The sequence below is a fragment of the Schistocerca cancellata genome, chromosome 4 (genome assembly GCF_023864275.1).
Source record: "Schistocerca cancellata isolate TAMUIC-IGC-003103 chromosome 4, iqSchCanc2.1, whole genome shotgun sequence".
NCBI lineage: Eukaryota > Metazoa > Arthropoda > Insecta > Orthoptera > Acrididae > Schistocerca > Schistocerca cancellata.
In genome coordinates, this window is record NC_064629.1 from 856834357 (window position 1) to 856853699 (window position 19343).

Genomic DNA, 19343 nt, shown 5'->3' on the forward strand with positions numbered 1-19343 from the left:
CATTTTTTTCCAAGATGGCGATGGATTACAAAATTATCATTTTTCACCAAATTTATTTCTGAAATCTTATTATCTGTAGGAATAAATTACTTTGTATCTTTTTATTAAAAGCTGTCACTGTTATGTTATTGTTGAAATAGAAAGAAAAGTCCAGTTGTGCTTCATGTCATGCATGGGAATGCACTTCTTGCACCGTTTCATACATGTTCTTGCAATGTCTTAACATTTTCCTGTTTTACTCTGTGTCAGCCTTTTTCGTAAAGCAGCATACATGCGGCACCAATTGCATTTTTAATTTTAATTAAAAACTGTATACTTATTAAAAATACTACTAGAATATTATAAAACTAATGTTAAGGAAATTTTAATTCAATTTTTGTACTGTTGTGTTTCACAATTGTTCTGTTTCTACATGTAAGTTGCAAGTGCAATATGTAATGAATTTTTTTTAAAAAAGCTGCATATATCTGGCAATAATTTATTTTCTTGTTGTACACTCTTTTTCTTTTTCAAATAAATCTGATACAGATATTTTAATGTTGCAGGGCTAAAATGCATTCCTCCACCATCATCGGTATACTTGTGTGTGTTTCTGGTGCAGTTTTTAGCATGTCCATTCCAAGAAGGGAAAGACTCTGGCATAAATTCGCTACCTACAAATATCCACATTTGTCCTCTATGAGTCCATGGGACGGCCCCTCAGGAAGAGAACCAACTTGTGAAGAACTGAGAGCAATGTGGCGTTTCTCAAAACGTCAGTCACGCATCACAGAACTCACTAATGAGGTACCAATGTACAAAGATCCATTTGCTTATAACGTTTGGGAACCATACGGACATACAAGGTCTCTAGGAAATGATATTCTGGATACCAGAGGAAGAGACTATGTCTATGGCAGAGTTGTTTATTATCCACAACATCGTCAGCCTTCTGAAGCTCGACAAAAGTACAGTCCCTATGATGAAGTAGTTAGGCTTCTTCATCGATCTCCCTACATGAGCCCCTCACCAGTCTATGCGTCTGCTCACCAGCCATCTCCACGTTACAGTAGTTTTGAAGAATTAAAAAACATCATACGAGCAGAGAGAGCCCAAGAGCAGCAGCAGCAACAGCAGCAGCTGCAAGAACAACAACAACAACAACAAATGCCTGTCAGATCTCAGATAGTGGGAAGTGATTCTGACTATTACATCTCTGAGGACTCAGAATTTCCAAATGACGAATATCGTATCAGTAGCTATGAGAGTAGCGGTAACGCTCAGAACATAATGCCACCTATGATCTACGGAGTACCAAATGAAGCAATGTATTCAGACTCTCTGCCACCTAAGATGTACAGAGCTGAAGATCAGTTTTTAGTGGGTTCTCAGACCAATGATCATATGTATAATGATCGTTCACAGGAGTATATCGATGAAGTAAGTATGAAAAATAATTATAATTATTATCAGTAGCTTTTAGCCATTATTTATTATATTCCTAAATACTAATATTATGCTGTGTTTAGCCTCAGTTAAACGCTCCCAGCAAATATTAGAACTATGCTTTATACTTTCTCACTAACTGTATGTGACATGAAAGATGTTTATGATTTCGATACCTTGCATGTACATATTTAAAAGATCAATAATATATTCCAAGCAGTATCCAAAAATGCTTTCATTGTGTTCATTGTGTAAAATAATACTTTTCTTTCTTTTCTTATGTATTGACCATCCCAATATTTTATATTACCTGCTCTCAACCCAGCATCTATCTTCTGTCTTGGAATGGTGACCATTAACCCCACCTCTTCCTCCTATCCCCATCTAAATTCCTAGTTTAACTCAGTCACAGTATCCCTTGTGCAAAATTTCTTCCATGTACAAAGCACTGCCATACCTCACATCTGCAAAACAGTAAACTTTTTGAATAATAAACATACATTGTGATGTATTAAATTTACTATGTCCAAAAATACTTTTTTATGGTTTCAATGAGATCTTCCTAAATTTCTAAAACAAAATCATAAATGTCAGTACCAAACACGTATCTGTAAAATTTGACATCTTAAACAGATCAGAATTAGTAGGTAAATTGTGAATACGCTAATAACAATGTATTGATGGGAGACTTTTAGAAAGAATGCATACGTCAGACTTTAAATAATACCTGACACAGACATATTATTTTATTAATAAACTACTGACCATTATAATCTATTAAATTTCGGGCATGCAGCCACGCAAATAAAATTTCTTGCACTGATATTTCGGCCGCGTTTAGCCTCAGTTAAACGCTCCTAGCAAATATTACGAGGGTCATTCAATAATTAAAGAGACAAATTCTTACAAAACAATACTTTTTCTACTTTTCAACATAAACCCCTTGAACATTTATGCACTTGTTCAAACGGGCTACAAGTTTCTTTTTTAATCCCAGCTGCAAAGAACTCATTATCTTGATGTTTGAACTAATTTCCCACAAACTTTTTCACGTCCTCGTTGTCCTGAAATCTCTTCCTGCGTAATGCCTCCTTCAGTGCACCAAACAAATGGAAATCACTAAATGCTAAATCAGGACTGTAAGAAGGATGAGTCAGTACTTCCCAGCCCATTTTGTCAATGGTTTCACGGGTTATTTGAGCAATATGAGGACGTGCATTGTCTTGCTGGGGAATCACACATCACCTCTGAGATCCACGAAACCTCTCTCTCATGGTTGGCTTCACCTTTTTCAAAAGCAAATCCGATTAGTATTGGCTGTTCATTTTACACTGCTCTTCAAGATAAGAACAAAAAACTGGAGCTTCTGCATCCCAAAACACCGTCAACATGACTTTTCCTGATGATACTTTGGTTTTGAATTTTTTCTTGTGCTCCCACTTAATGCTTTGTCTTTTTGATTCTGGCTCATAATAGTGAACCCAAGTTTCATCGCAAGTTATAATTTTGTTGAGGAAGTGCTCACCTTCTCTTTCATAACGTTCCTTTAGCTCTGTGCACACTAACCTTGTTTCCTTCTGTAGCAGCGTCAACTTCTTTGGGACCCATCTTGCACACGTTTTGCTGTACCTCAGCTTGTTGCAGATAATGTTATGAACTGTACCTATACTAACGTGAACCTTATAAACTATCATTTCCATAGTCACACGGCGGTCTGCACGAATAATATCATCAATTCGACTTTCAAGTGAGGGAGTTGAAACTGCAACTGGTCATCCAGAACGGTGTTCGTCAGTCACTGAGTCGCGATCATTTTTGAACTTGTAAAAATTTGCAGGATTCGTACAACCTTCACCATAAACTTTAGACGTTTTACAGTATATATTCACTGGTTTCTAGCCTTCAGCAAGTAAAAACCGAATGACAGAACATTGTTCAACTAATTTGGACGTTTCAGTTTGATATATATTTTTGATGTTATAAACAAAAGAAGGTTGATACATCAGGTGATCAGGCCTCATCCCAGTGATGACAACTTAAAGCCATAAAAGTACCAAACTTGCCCTACTAACAGTTTCGCCCCAAAGCAGTTTGTCTCTTTAATTACTGAATGACCCTCGTAGAACTATGCTTTGTACTTTCTAACTAACTGTATATGGCATGAAAGATGTTTAAGATTTCGATACCTTACATGTACACTGTTAAAAGATCAGTAACATATTCCATTGTGATCATGAGTAAAATAACACTTTTTTTCTTTTGTTATGTACTGACCACACCCCCAATATTTTATATCAATTGTTCTCAACCTCTTACAACCTAGCGTCCATCTTCTGCCTTGGAATGGTGACCATTAACCGCATTTTATTTGCACTGCTCCATGCCCAAAATTTTATGGACTATTCATTATGCCATGAAAAGTTGAAATGTATTGACCATTATAATTGCAACACGACACAGGAGGCATGCAAGTGTTGTCAGATTGTCATCAAGTCTACTAAATACAAGTACACGGTATGTAAATGGTTAGCATTAGCAGTGGAACAAGGTCAGCATCACTCTACTCTCCAGTGTTGCCGATGTATCCAAGACGGCGGCGACGATGTCATGCAAGATGGCGGCCTGTAGACTTGGCAACACCGCATAACGTCATCCAAGATGGCTGCTTTTGGCGGGAAAGTTCCACACCCCTCCCCTCCCCCAGAAAATGGCAGGAAGTTAAAATTCCAACAACACACTGCGGCTACCTCCACTAACCTAGGAAAATGGGGAGAAAGTAGGTCACTTCGGCTACCTCCACTAATCTAAGTCATCCGATCGCATCTCTTAATACGAATTTGTCGGAAAAGGACTCAGCCTATGCTGGATAGTAAGGACATAAGTCTCTATTTTGCAGGCAGTCTTGATTTAAACAATTTCAGGCAGTACCGCCATCCACTGTGTCCACCACAAGGTTTGGAGTCAAACTGACCTAGTACACAGTACTGCCACCAGAGGGCACTGTCATCCCTCCTGTGATGTAATCCAATATGGTGGCCTGGAGGGAAAAATGGCAAGGAAAATGACTCAGCCTGCACTGGGCTGCTGGAGAGAGGAAGGTGTGCACTTTATTCATTTTGGAACAATTTATTTAGAGACGGAATCCACATAGTTAATTTATTACACTGATACAAAACACTCGCTCTGATGTGCTTGGGGTCGTAATACACAGTCTGCAGACCTGCTAACTACTCGTGAATAATGCAGTACACCAGTACACTGATGTACAGACATGCAAACAACTTGTAAATTACTGAAACAATACAGCACACAGCATACAGACCTGTAAACTACACGTAAATCACCGAAATAATTCAGTACACCAAAGTGCAGACACGAAATCAACTTGTAAATTATCCAAATAAAGGATGTAAAATGCTCTGCAGATACGCTAACTACTTGTAAACCGTAAAAATAACGCATAGCAGAGCCTACCGACCTGCTCGCAAAATAATGCTACAGACACGCAAATAATTCTCCAAAAAAAAGGCTTGAAAAGATCGCACACACCGCCCGCCGCCCCTTGTCTACTGCACTGCACAGGACGCTACCACAGACGCTCCCAAAAGTCGGGATGCACCGGCAGCCTGAACAAAGTGACGACGCAGCCGTCAGCTGCCGAGCCACGCAAAAGTACCCATTTACGTCCCGCAAGCCTAAGGCGGTGGCATCCCTTTCATACTTGACCCCTCAGAAATTCTGCTCGAAATACGTGTTCATCTAGGCACCATTGCTAACGTGACAGGATGGGAGCGAAGACCTAATTGCAGAGCGACCCACCCTCGAAGATGCTGCAGAAATCTGTTCCATTGCTTTCCAGAATAGCACACACTGCTTTCTCTTCCTTGCGATCATACCTAGCCACTTGAGCTGCGTCTAGCTGTGCACGCAAGCTTACCTGCCCACTGTGGCTCACTCATCGCCGTGAAATGCAAGCGCGTAGCTAGAAACCATCGCAATGCATCTAAAAAATTTCTCAATGTCATACTGATGTCATGTGGCTGTCTAAAATAAGGAAAAAGTCGACCTCTCGGAAATTGTATAGTGTCCCAGATATAGTTAATGCTCGCTTTTGTAGGTTTTTTTGTGATGCCTCAGCCTGTCTGCATGGAAATTGTCCAATGCATTCTTCCTTGCGGTCCTAACATGTCACTCTGTCCATCACATCTTACCCTTCCTGCTTTCAACACACACAAAAGGTCTCATCGCTATGTAGAGACGACTCTATCCCAGCACAAAGGATGTCTTGTGAGTGAATGGAGCATTATGATAGGCTCTTATCGAATTTACCCGCCGAATTACTTATGCCGTCAATGTGGAAGCATCGTCCACCTTTCTTTTCTTTCTGCAGACGAGACTTTCAGTGGAAAAAACTATTTTACACAGTTTGCCATACTGCACCGACAATTAAACATTACAATGTGACCTACAGATCGTCAAATATGGAAAGACTCTTACTCGATTACACTGCTCTCCCTCTGAGGGCAAGAGCTTGAATATTAGAGAGTGAAACCCATCTCCCACCCAGCAATATATCACTGTGTACCGTATCGATGTAGTAAACATACAATTCGTATCCTGCACCATACAAAATCACCACTTTTACGTCATCTGTACATATACCATGAAGACAGACACCATAAGTACATGCACCATAGATATGCTCACGGCACTAGATATTTCCCACGAGGTCGGGTGGTCATCTACTCCCAATGCTTGACCAGAGCACCCTGAGTGGATCGAAGTCACTCTCAGAACTGTTGTGCAAAAAACAGGATTGCTTCCCTTCGGCACAAATGCATTACTGTTTCTGGTCTGGACCTGCTTGCTTCCTTTCTTTTCTACTCACATCTCCAGACTCTGGGATTACAAGAACATAATTATAATTTTGCATGGTTGGCTGCAAAATCATAATATTTCAGCGGTGTTTCTCTATATCAAGCACATAGCAATATTGCTTGCATTGCAGTTTCGCTCATGCAACATAATTCAAAAGATATTGACAGGAAATTATTTCTCTTGAAAGTAGAAACCCTAAACTTTAGCGAGGTGGAGCATGCTGTAAACCATTGAGTACCCAGAAAGTTATCCCATCTGCAAAGACCTCTATGTCAAAACACGAAAAAAGAAAATAGAGGAAACTGATATTTCCACTCACGAATACCGATGTCTGTGATATAACAGATTCCAAATCATTCCTATAATTTACAAAGTCAGTTAAGGTGTGTCTCATTTCTAGAGAACCAGCAAACATGTCCTTCACCTGCTAGATGCACACTCCACAATCGATGTTCTACAACCAAATAAAGATGGTTAACGTGAAGAAGCAGTCAATCTGACAACTTACATTGGGAAGGAATTATGGTCCAGTGCAAACACACATCCATACTAAATCTTTTCAAATTTCCACATGATCACGAAGGCTCCCAACACATAATAAGTATTAGTTTGCTATTTTGCAGTCTAGGTGACGACATGGTTAACTCAGCTACATTCCTACACTCCCAAAAGACCTTTCCATTTGGACAGCTCCAGCTATTACCGTAAAACGTGAATCATTCCCACCACAGGCCACCAGCGCTACACGCCAAGCACCCCTAGACACAAACGTCCTAGGAAAACTGGTCACATATAGATTTGATCGCTATGCTTACAACTGAATGTTACGATTGCAGTCTCCATTGAACGACATTCGACAATCAGCAAAGTATCATAAATACACCCTGCTGACGCCTGTGGCCCTGCAAATAGAAATATCTGTACCATCCTTATGACTTGACATATTCTTCCATTTGCCATCACAGTATTCCACATCAATTCCATTCCTTCCTTACGACTGGACATAGTCATTTCCTTTGCACATGTTGGAGCACAAAAACATACTTTTATGCCTGATGCTCAAGGTGAACCTATCACACATCCCCTACTACTAACAAGGGAACCTCCCCATCGCACCCCCCTCAGATTTAGTTATGAGTTGGCGCAGTGGATAGGCCATGAAAAACTGAACACAGATCAATCAAGAAAACAGGAAGAAGTTGTGTGGAACTATGAAAAAATAAGCAAAATATACAAACTGAGTAGTCCATGCGCAAGATAGGCAACATCAAGGTAAATATGAGGTTAGTAGTGCCGTGGTCCGTGGTTAGCGTGAGCAGCTACGAAGCGAGAGGTCCTTGGTTCAAGTTTTCCCTCGAGCGAAAATTTTATTTTCCCAAAGTTATGATCTGTCCGTTCGTTCATTGACGACTCTGATCACTGTAATAAGTTTAGTGTTTGTGTTTTGCGACCGCACCGCAAAACCGTGTGATTAGTAGACGAAAGGACGTGCCTCTCCAATGGGAACCGAAAACGTTTGATCGCAAGGTCGTAGGTCAACCGATTCCTCCACAGGAAATCACGTCTGATATATTCTATACGACACTGGTGACGGTATGTGCTTCACATGACAGGAATATGTTGTCGACCCACCTAACTTGTACACTTGGCGAATGGGTAAAAAGATTCTTCTACCTTGCCCGATTTAGGTTTTCTTGTGGATGTGATAATCACTCCCAAAAAAGTGATGACAACATAAGAGTATATCACATAAACTGAAAATAAAAAAATCAAAGTTTTCACTCAAGGGAAGACTTGAACCAAGGACCTGTCGTTCAGCAGCTGCTCACGCTAACCACGGGATCACGGCACTACTGAGCTTACACTCTCCTTGACGTTGCATATCTTGCACATGGACTACTCAGTTTGTATATTTTGCTTATTTTTTCATAGTTCCACACAACTTCTGTTTTCTCTATTGATCTGTGTTCAGTTTTTCAACGCCAATCCACTGTGCCATTTTATAACTGAATCTGAGGGGGGTGCGATGGGGAGGTTCCCTTGTAAGTATAATACTTCGTTAATAACCGATACTAAGTCTAGGGGACTGATGACCTCACATGTTAAGTCCCATAGTGCTTAGAGCCATGTCAACCACTTTTTTGTGAATAAATTATCTGTAACTTCAATAACGAATAACTTAGAACTACGTAAACCTAAATAATCTAAGGACATCACACACATCCATGCCCGAGGCAGGATTCGAACCTGCGACCGTAGCGGTCGCGCGGTTCCAGACTGTAGCGCCTAGAACCACGCGGCCACACCAGCCGGCAGGTTTAAGTAGATCTAAGTTCTAGGGGACTGATGACCTCAGATGTTAAGTCCCATAGTGCTCAGAGACAGCTCAGTTTATGTGATCGCTCTAAGCTTGTTGATACCAGTGTCTAACGATCTTAATTGTATATTACAGCACTGAGGATGGTCACTAAGTGACCGAAAATCGATTGTGCGCATAATAAAACAAAAAAATACGACCAATGCTGATTCTCCTTCCAATTCTAATTCTAGCTACCACTCTGTCTTAGAAAGAGAGGCGTAATTGTCTTACAAACCGCCAGATGTTAAGAAACCCGATCGCAACAACTCCTGTATGTTACTGTCACAAGCGGTTTGGGTTCTACAGGTGCATACATGTATCCATGTTAAAAGCTATATTGGCTTTATAAATCGGGGTATGGTATTACCTACGAATGACGTATTTCTTCCTAATACCACGACACTGAATATAGACGGTGATCGTAGGAGTGTATATTATCAGACCAGCAGTGCAGTTGCACGTCGCCGAAGGTGCACCCCTGTAATAAAATTACCGAATTTTGAAAATGATTCGGATAAGGAGCATGGTACAAAACCGGTATTTGTAACTCCCTCATGACACCGCTAGATATTTCTCCAGTATTTGTAACACATTCTGTCTCGATTCTATGTCAGAGGTTCTGCGATATATCCACTGAGGTTGTAAGAAATGTACACTAGCTTTTCAGCTCTCTAGTGCTATGCTTTCGCTAGAAATGACGTCTATGATTTGGAATCGAGTCTTTCCATTCAACCACATACCTGAATTGTATCTGATGGAGAAGTCCTTTAATGATTACAGCCACAAGTGAATCATATTTCTAGCCTCCCATTCTCGAAACAAGTCACCTTTCTCGAACCTATCTGCTACAGTAAAATACCAACGTGGTTTTAAGTAGTCCCTATGCGTGTTGCCTGCCATTTCTGCAGCTTCATGCAAGTGATTACTCCAATTTAAGTCAGAACTGAATAGAAGTTGGAGAGAGCCATATCCACCTGTGTAGAACCAGAGCGGCATTAGTTAGTGCGACAGGACTATGTTTCGGCCATTCGGTGGAAATGGAAACAAGTTGTCATAACTCTGTCAACAGTTGGAGAGAGCCATATCCACCACCTTGCATCTTGGGCATAAAATCGAGACTTCAGTTTCATAACTAAGTTAGAGATAGGTGTTTGTGAGACACTACAATCGTCATGTACACATCTGCTTGACAGATGTGCTGTTTACAGAGTTGTGATTTCATGACTTGTATTTTCATATGTCAGACGCCGCTGCTATGCATTTAAGTGTTTCCTTGTAAGAGGTATTCTCCATTACTAACGATCATTTTATATAGGACTGATGTGGGCATAGTACAATTTCTGAACCATGATTGGATGTAAACAGTGGATGCTATACATCTCTGGAAAGCTGTATTGTGCATGTATCACACAGAGCCACTGTTTTAAGGAAGAACATTTTTTCGTTTTACATTTTGTTACCATAGTTTGTGATAGAGAAACCTGCAGAAGGATGTATGTCATGCGCTGCAAATATATTTGTTACACTGGAATATTAATAGCGCTTAATAGTGCAAACGAATGATAGGTCGCAAACATAAGCTATCTAACATTATAGCCCTTGCATGTGTTTATGACATATCTTACCAATACCCTCCTGGTACTGATCCCAGACACTAGAACAGTACCTTAAAATTGATGGCGTAGTTAATTTATGTAAAATGTTTCGAACTCCAGCTGTCTGGAGCTCCATCATGCATAAAAATCACCTATTCCTTGTTCTTCTTAACTGTCTGCTATTACATCACAACACTTTCAAATGTGTTACTATGCATCGATAAGGAGTGCTAACCTTCTCGACATCGGCGCATCTGGAGAAATTTTGTGCACTTGGATGGGCGAGGACTCGGCAAACTCCATTCATTCACAATACGTGGAATGTAGCAGTCTACTTCTGGTCGGCTGCAGATTAAATCGGTAACGGTGCTGCAGGGCGCGCTGGTCAAAGACAGTGCGAGGGGGTTTTTCAGTGTATAATTTTATCCTAAGACTGCGAGAATGCTCTGTGACTCCCATGTGCATAGAGATAGATCGTAAATTAAGTACTATGCTCCAGGTGTTAGAAATATGTAGAGCACTGTGTGATAAACTTTGAGGATGCATGTGTTCGAGAATTAACAATGAATGCATGTACTGCACAGTCATCTATCTACATTCGCAATAATACTCGCAAGGTAGAGAACGGGCGGTTTAGCTATGATACTGAAATTAGGGAAACATGGTGTCGCATCATCGGTCAGTGTTGAAATTACTGTAAAATTGCTAAAACTGTTCGCATTATCAACTGTGATGCTTATTATTACAGTACATCGATGGTGTCTTTTACATCCCATCTGTCCACTGGTATTCTGTAGGTTACCACATGACTGACATCGGTTGTTTGAGTTGGAGAAAGAGTTTCGGTCGAGGGGCAATACCTTCTGTGGATGGCTAGCAGCGTAACAGTGATCGCGTACATGACTGCAATATGAGGAATCAGTCGAAATGGAATTCAGAGCCGTAAGCTATTCCGTCACTGTGACAGATGAGTTTGAATGTAGAGGTCGTCAATCACCTTCGGACTGTAGTTTGGAAACTCTCCACAATACCGCCAAGCTCTTCCGGTTTCTTTAATATGTAACTGTCTTTTATTTAAAATCATCAAGTGTGTGTGATGTGTTATGGTTGCAGCAGTAACAACACGACTATACCGTACGACATCTAATTTTCTGTGAGAAACAATGGTTCAGAACGTGTTAATGTCAATTTAGAACCTGACACAGACCTCGAAGTCGTGGCGGAAAAAACAAAATGTATGGCAGTGTACAAGGCGTGTTACAGCAGAAAAAGCAATGTTTCAAACAACGATACAGACTCACAGGGAGAGTCTCTTCGACTTATAGTATAGTTTGTAGGCTACGGTAATCCTTGTAAGTACAGGTGACGAAACTCTATACTGGTCTGTGCAGTGGATCAATACCTGTATATTCAATAGGATCGACATATGTGCTCAATACGAGGTGCATTCAAGTTCTAAGGCCTCCGATTTTTTTTTCTCCGGACTGGAAAGAGATAGAAACATGTGCATTGTTTTAAAATGAGGCCACGTTTATTGTCAATACTTCCCAGAGATGGCATCACCGTAGGGCAGATGGAATTTTACCGCCAGTGGCGAGAATGAGAACTGTTTCAAATACTTAAAATGGCGACGTTTTCCTTATTTGAACAGCGTGCAATCATTAGTTTTCTGAATTTGCGTGGTGTGAAACCAATTGAAATTCATCGACAGTTGAAGGAGACATGTGGTGATGGAGTTATGGATGTGTCGAAAGTGCGTTCGTGGGTGCGGCAGTTTAATGAAGGCAGAACATCGTGTGACAACAAACCGAAACAACCTCGGGCTCGCACAAGCCGGTCTGATGACATGATCGAGAAAGTGGAGAGAATTGTTTTGGGGGATCGCCGAATGACTGTTGAACAGATCGCCTCCAGAGTTGGCATTTCTGTGGGTTCTGTGCACTCAGTCCTGCATGACGACCTAAAAATGCGAAAAGTGTCATTCAGGTGGGTGCCACGAATGCTGACGGACGACCACACGGCTGCCTGTGTGGCATGTTGCCAAGCAATGTTGACGCGCAACGACAGCATGAATGGGACTTTCTTTTCGTCGGTTGTGACAATGGATGAGACGTGGATGCCATTTTTCAATCCAGAAACAAAGCGCCAGTCAGCTCAATGGAAGCACACAGATTCACTGCCACCAAAAAAATTTCGGGTAACCGCCAGTGCTGAAAAAAATGATGGTGTCCATGTTCTGGGACAGCGAGGGCGTAATCCTTACCCATTGCGTTCCAAAGGGCACTACGGTAACAAGTGCATCCTACGAAAATGTTTTGAAGAACAAATTCCTTCCTGCACTGCAACAATAACGTCCGGGAAGGGCTGCGCGTGTGCTGTTTCACCAAGACAACGCACCCGCACATCGAGCTAACGTTACGCAACAGTTTCTTCGTGATAACAACTTAGAAGTGATTCCTCATGCTCCCTACTCACCTGACCTGGCTCCTAGTGACTTTTGGCTTTTTCCAACAATGAAAGACACTCTCCGTGGCCGCACATTCACCAGTCGTGCTGCTATTGTCTCAGCGATTTTCCAGTGGTCAAAAGAGACTCCTAAAGAAGCCTTCGCCGCTGCCATGGAATCATGGCGTCAGCGTTGTGAAAAATATGTACGTCTGCAAGGCGATTACGTCGAGAAGTAACGCCAGTTTCATCGATTTCGGGTGAGTAGTTAATTAGAAAAAAAATCGGAGGCCTTAGAACTTGAATGCACCTCGTACCGGCACGCAGATGATACTTGTGTTCGATGTATGAGAGGAGGGAGACGCGGTAAACATCTTATCTCGAGTTCTACATCGGATGAAGTTAGTGGAGCTTCTATAGTTTGTAATTTTTCTCGGTTGGATGGTACAGAATAATGAAGATAACACTGTTGGACTGACAGACCTGAATGGGCCCTGGGAGATGCAGATCTGCTTCAGACTGTAGCATCTCTATGTAGTTTGGAGATGCACCAGAATGTAGTAGAAAAATCGTCATCCTTCTTCCAGTTCCTGTACTGTCATTTATACTATCTAGTGCTGCAGGAGCAGGCTTCGTTTTGCACTGACCTTACATGTTGTACATTGTTGGCAGGGCTATGACAACTTGTTCCCATTTCTATCGAATGCTCAAAACATGGTCCTGTCGCACTAACTCATGTCAGTCTGTTTCTACACGGATTGCAGAAGCTGGTGGATATGGCTCTCTCCGAATTAAATTGAAACAATCACAAGCTGCAGCAATGGTAGCAGCTGCAACATGCGTAGGGACTACCTAAAACCACGTTCGTTTTTCACTGTAACAGATAGGTTCGAGAAAGGCGACTCGTTTCGAGATAAGAGAGGCTAGAAATATGATTCACTTGTGGTTGTAATCATTAAAGGACTTCTCCATCAGATACGACGCAGGTATGTGGTTGAATGGAAAGACTCTATTCCAAATCATAGACATCATTTCTAACGAAAGCGTCGCGCTAGAGATCTGAAAAGCTAGTGTACATTTCTTACAACCTCAATCAGTAGACCATCTACAACTGTTTGTGATGCTTCCCATTCAACCATCACCTATAGCTCAGTGGATATATCGCAGAAACTTTGACATGACATCGAGACAGAATGTGTTACAAATACTGGAGAAATATATAGTGGTGTCATGGGGGAGTTGCAAATACCGGTTTCATACCACGCTCCTTAGAAGACTCACATTCAAAATTCGGTAATTTTATTAAAAGGGCGCACCATCGGTGATGTGTAACCGCACTGCTGGTCTGATAATACACACTTCTACACTCCTGGAAATTGAAATAAGAACACCGTGAATTCATTGTCCCAGGAAGGGGAAACTTTATTGACACATTCCTGGGGTCAGATACATCACATGATCACACTGACGGAACCACAGGCACATAGACACAGGCAACAGAGCATGCACAATGTCGGCACTAGTACAGTGTATATCCACCTTTCGCAGCAATGCAGGCTGCTATTCTCCCATGGAGACGATCGTAGAGATGCTGGATGTAGTCCTGTGGAACGGCTTGACATGCCATTTCCACCTGGCGCCTCAGTTGGACCGGCGTTCGTGCTGGACGTGCAGACCGCGTGAGACGACGCTTCATCCAGTCCCAAACATGCTCAATGGGGGACAGATCCGGAGATCTTGCTGGCCAGGGTAGTTGACTTACACCTTCTAGAGCACGTCGGGTGGCACGGGATACATGCGGACGTGCATTGTCCTGTTGGAACAGCAAGTTCCCTTGCCGGTCTAGGAATGGTAGAACGATGGGTTCGATGACGGTTTGGATGTACCGTGCACTATTCAGTGTCCCCTCGACGATCACCAGTGGTGTAGGAGATCGCTCCCCACACCATGATGCCGGGTGTTGGTCCTGTGTGCCTCGGTCGTATGCAGTCCTGATTGTGGCGCTCACCTGCACGGCGCCAAACACGCATACGACCATCATTGGCACCAAGGCAGAAGCGACTCTCATCGCTGAAGACGACACGTCTCCATTCGTCCCTCCATTCACGCCTGTCGCGACACCACTGGAGGCGGGCTGCACGATGTTGGGGCGTGAGCGGAAGACGGCCTAACGGTGTGCAGGACCGTAGCCCAGCTTCATGGAGACGGTTGCGAATGGTCCTCGCCGATACCCCAGGAGCAACAGTGTCCCTAATTTGCTGGGAAGTGGCGGTGCGGTCCCCTACGGCACTGCGTAGGATCCTACGGTCTTGGCGTGCATCCGTGCGTCGCTGCGGTCCGGTCCCAGGTCGACGGGCACGTGCACCTTCCGCCGACCACTGGCGACAACATCGATGTACTGTGGAGACCTCACGCCCCACGTGTTGAGCAATTCGGCGGTACGTCCACCCGGCCTCCCGCATGCCCACTATACGCCCTCGCTCAAAGTCCGTCAACTGCACATACGGTTCACGTCCACGCTGTCGCGGCATGCTACCAGTGTTAAAGACTGCGATGGAGCTCCGTATGCCACGGCAAACTGGCTGACACTGACGGCGGCGGTGCACAAATGCTGCGCAGCTAGCGCCATTCGACGGCCAACACCACGGTTCCTGGTGTGTCCACTGTGCCGTGCGTGTGATCATTGCTTGTACAGCCCTCTCGCAGTGTCCGGAGCAAGTATGGTGGGTCTGACACATCGGTGTCAATGTGTTCTTTTTTCCATTTCCAGGAGTGTACGATCCCGTCTATATTCTGTGTCGTGGTGTTTGTCTGGGAGAAACACGTCATTCAGAGGTAATGCTATACCTCGATTTATAAAGCCAGTATAGCTTTTAACATGGATACATGTGTGCTCCTGTAGAACCAAAACCGCTTGTGACAGTAACATACAGTAGTTGTTGCCATCAGATCTCTTAACATCTGGCGGTTTGTAAGAAGATTAGACTTCTCTTTCTAAGGCAGAGTGGAATCATTCGCAAGAAAAACTAATGAGACATATCCATCCATAGTTGATTCTTGGTCAGTATTATTTTCGCATCGTCAGTAATCAGTTATTAATGAACTATTATAGTTAGTAGTAGGGGATGTGTGATACGTTCACCTTGAACATCAGGCTTAAAAAGTATGTGTTTGTGTTCCGACATGTGCAAAGCCAATGACTATGTCCAGTCATAAGGAAGGAATGGAATTGATGTGTAATACTGTGATGGCAAAGTCATAAGGATGGTACAGATATTTCTGTTTCCAGAGCCACAGTCATCAGCAGGGTGTATTTTCGATACTTTGCTGATTGTCGAATGTCATTCAATTGATAACATGACCATAACATTTAAGTGTAAGCATAGCGATCAAATATATATGTGACCGGTTTTCCCAGGACGATTGTGTCTACGGGTGCTTGGCGTGCAGCAGCTGTGGCCTGTGGCAGGAATGATTCACATTTTCCATTAACAGCTGGAGCTTCCAAATGGAAAAGTCTGTTGGCAGTGTAGGAATGTAGCTGAGTTAACCATGTCGTTGCCTAGACTGCCGAATAGCAAACTAATACTTAGTATGTGTTGGGCAGCTTTTGTGATGGTGTGAAAATTTGAAAAGATTCAATAAGGATGTGTGTTTGTGCTTGACCGTTATTCCCTCCCAATGTAAATTGTCAGACTGAGTGCTTCTTCACATTTCCCATCTTTATTTGTTATTTGGTTGAGAGAACATCGATTGTGCTGTGTGTATCTAGCAGGTGAAAGACATGTTTGCTGGTTCTCTAGACATGAGGAACACCTTAACTGACCTTGTAAAATACATGGATTATTTAGGATCTGTTACATCACTAACATTGGTATTTGTGAGTGGAAAAATCAGTTTCCTCTATTTTCTTTTTTCGAGTTTTCACATAAAGGTCTTCGCAGTAGGGCTAAGTTTCTGGTTACTCAATGGTTTACAGCACACTCCACCTTGCTATACTGCTATGGGAGTGATATTGCTATGTGCTTGATACCTAGAAGCACCGCGAAAATGGTGTGATATTCCAGAAAACCATGCGAAATTATGTATGTTCTTGTAATCCCAGAGTCTACAGATGTGTGTAGAAAGGCAAGGAAGCAAGCAGGTCTGGACCAGAAACAGTAACGCATTTGTACCAAGGGGTAATGAGACTGACTTCAATCCAGTGAGGGCACTCTGGTCATGCGTTGGGAGAGGATAACCACCTGACCTTGCGGGAAATACCTTGTGTCACGAGTATACCTACGGTGCATGTGCTTATGCTGTCTGTCTTCGCTGTATATGTATGAATGATACAAAAGGAGTGATTTCGTTTGGCGCAGGACACGAATTGTATGTTCACTACGTTTACATGGTATGCAGTGATATATTGCTGGGTTGGAGATCGGTTTCACGCTCTAATATTCAAACTTCTGTCCTCTTTGAGAAAGCAGTGTAATTGAGTAAGCGTCTTTCCATATTTGACGATCTGTATGTCACTATGTATGGTTTAATTGTCGATGCAATATGGCGATCTGTGTAAAATAGTTTGTTCCACTGAAAGTATTTCTTCAGAAAGAAAGAAAAGGCGGACGGTGCTTCCACACTGGCGACATCAGTAATTCAGTGGGTAAATTCCATTAGAGCCCATCACAGTGCTCCATTCATTCAAAAGTCGTCCTTTGTTTTGTGGTATAGGAGTCTCTACATAGAGGTGAGAACATTTGCATGTGTTGGAAGCAGGAAGGGTAAGATGTAATGGACAGAGTGCCACATTAGGACCACAAGGAAAAACTAATTTCATGTTATTTTGTGCTATTTTCGTAAATCGGTTCTGTTAGGGTAAGAGTTTCCAATGATACAGGCTGAGTCATCACGAAAGCTCCTGCAAAAGCGAGCATTAACTACTTCTGAGACACTATACAATTTCCGAGAAGTTGACTTGGTTCTTATTTTACATAGCCACGTGACATCAGTATGACATTGAGAAACTATTTAGAGGCGCTTGCTATGGTGTGTAGGTATGGGTGCGCGTTTCTTGGTGATGCATCAGCCACGTTGGCCTGGCAGGTATGCGTGCACAGCTAGACACAGCTCGAATGTCCCATTAGGATTGTGAGGAAGAGAAAGCAGCCTGTGCTATTCTGGGAAGCAATGGAAAAGATTTCTGCAGTGTCTGCGAGGGTGAGTCGCTCTGCAATTAGTTCTTCGCTCCCATCTAGTTGCGTCAGCTACAATGCCTAGGTGAGCATGTATTTTGAGAGGAATTTCTCAGGTGTCAAATATGAAAAGGATGCCACCGCCTCATGCTTGCGGGACCTGAATAGGCACCTGTCCATGGCTCGGCAGCTGACGTCCACGTCGCCACTTTGTTCGGGTTGTCGGTGCATCCCGAGTTCTGGGATCATGTTCGGTAGCGTCCTGAGTGATCCAGTGGACAGGGGGTGGCGGACGCTGCGTGGGTGCATTGGAGCTTTTTTTTATGAGTTATATGCATGTCTGTAGCATTATTTTGCGAGCAGGTCTGTAGACTCTGCTATGTGTTATTTGGACAGTTTACAAGTAGTGAGCGTGTCTGCAGAGAGTTTTACATCTGTTATTTTGATAATTTACGAGTTGTTTTCGTGTCTGTACTTTGGTGTACTGAATTATTTCGGTGAATTACGAGTAGTTTACAGATCTGTATGCTGTGTGCTGCATTATTTCAGTAATTTACGAGTTGTTTGCATGTCTGTACATCAGTGTACTGCATTATTTATGAGTAGTTTGCAGGTCTGCAGACTGCGTATTGTGATCCCAAGCACATCAGAGCGAGTGTTTTGTATCAGTGTAATAAATGAACTACGTGAAATCCGTCCCTAAATAAATTGTTCCAAAATAAGCAAAGTACACTCTTTCCTCTCTCGAGCAGCCCAGAAGAGGCTGAGTCCTTTTCCCACCATTTTTCCCCGCCAGACCGCCATCTTGGATTACGTCACAGGAGCAGCGATGGGGCCCTCTGATGGCTCTACTGTGTACTAGGTCAGTTGGACTCTGAACCTCATGGTCAACACACTTGATGGCAGTGCTGCCTCTAATTGTTTAAGTAAACACTGCATGCAAAATAAAGCCTTACATGCATCCTACCCAGCACAGGCTGGGTCCATTCCTGCCGATTCCTAGGAAGAGGTGGCCATCGGATGACTTAGGTTACTGGAGGTAGCCCAAGTGACCTATTTTCCCGCCATTTTCCTAGGTTATTGGATGCAGATACAGTGTGTTACATTGTCCAGCTGGAATTTGAACTTCCCACCATTTGCTGGGGGAGGGGAGGGAGTGTGGAAATTCTCCACCAAAAGCCGCCATCTTGGATAATGGTATTCGCCTCATCAAGTGACGTCACAGCTGCCATCTTGGATGACGTCATACGCTGTTGCCAAGTCTACAGGCCGCCATCTTGGATGACGTCATCTGGCAATAATGGAGAGTGGGGTGACATGGCCTTGTTCCATCACTAGCATTCCGGCACAACCACAGAAAGCAGGAAGGGGCAACATCACTCCACACTCTGTAAATAAGAAAAGAGTACACAGTAGGTTTTTTAGTCAGAAATACCGTATAGTACTAGTTGTTTTTGAGAAGGT

The 19343-nt window shown here is 42.8% G+C and overlaps 1 protein-coding gene across 1 annotated transcript in view; it reads left to right on the forward strand.

The window, feature by feature from the left end:
• Positions 1–908: 908 nt before the first annotated feature.
• The window catches only part of LOC126185039 (uncharacterized), a 74620-nt gene continuing 56185 nt past the window's right edge, over positions 909–19343 (forward strand). The window contains exon 1 of the mRNA XM_049927786.1: positions 909–1419. Coding sequence (XP_049783743.1) covers positions 997–1419 — 423 coding nt within the window. The 5' untranslated portion in view covers positions 909–996. The remainder of the gene's footprint in view (positions 1420–19343) is intronic.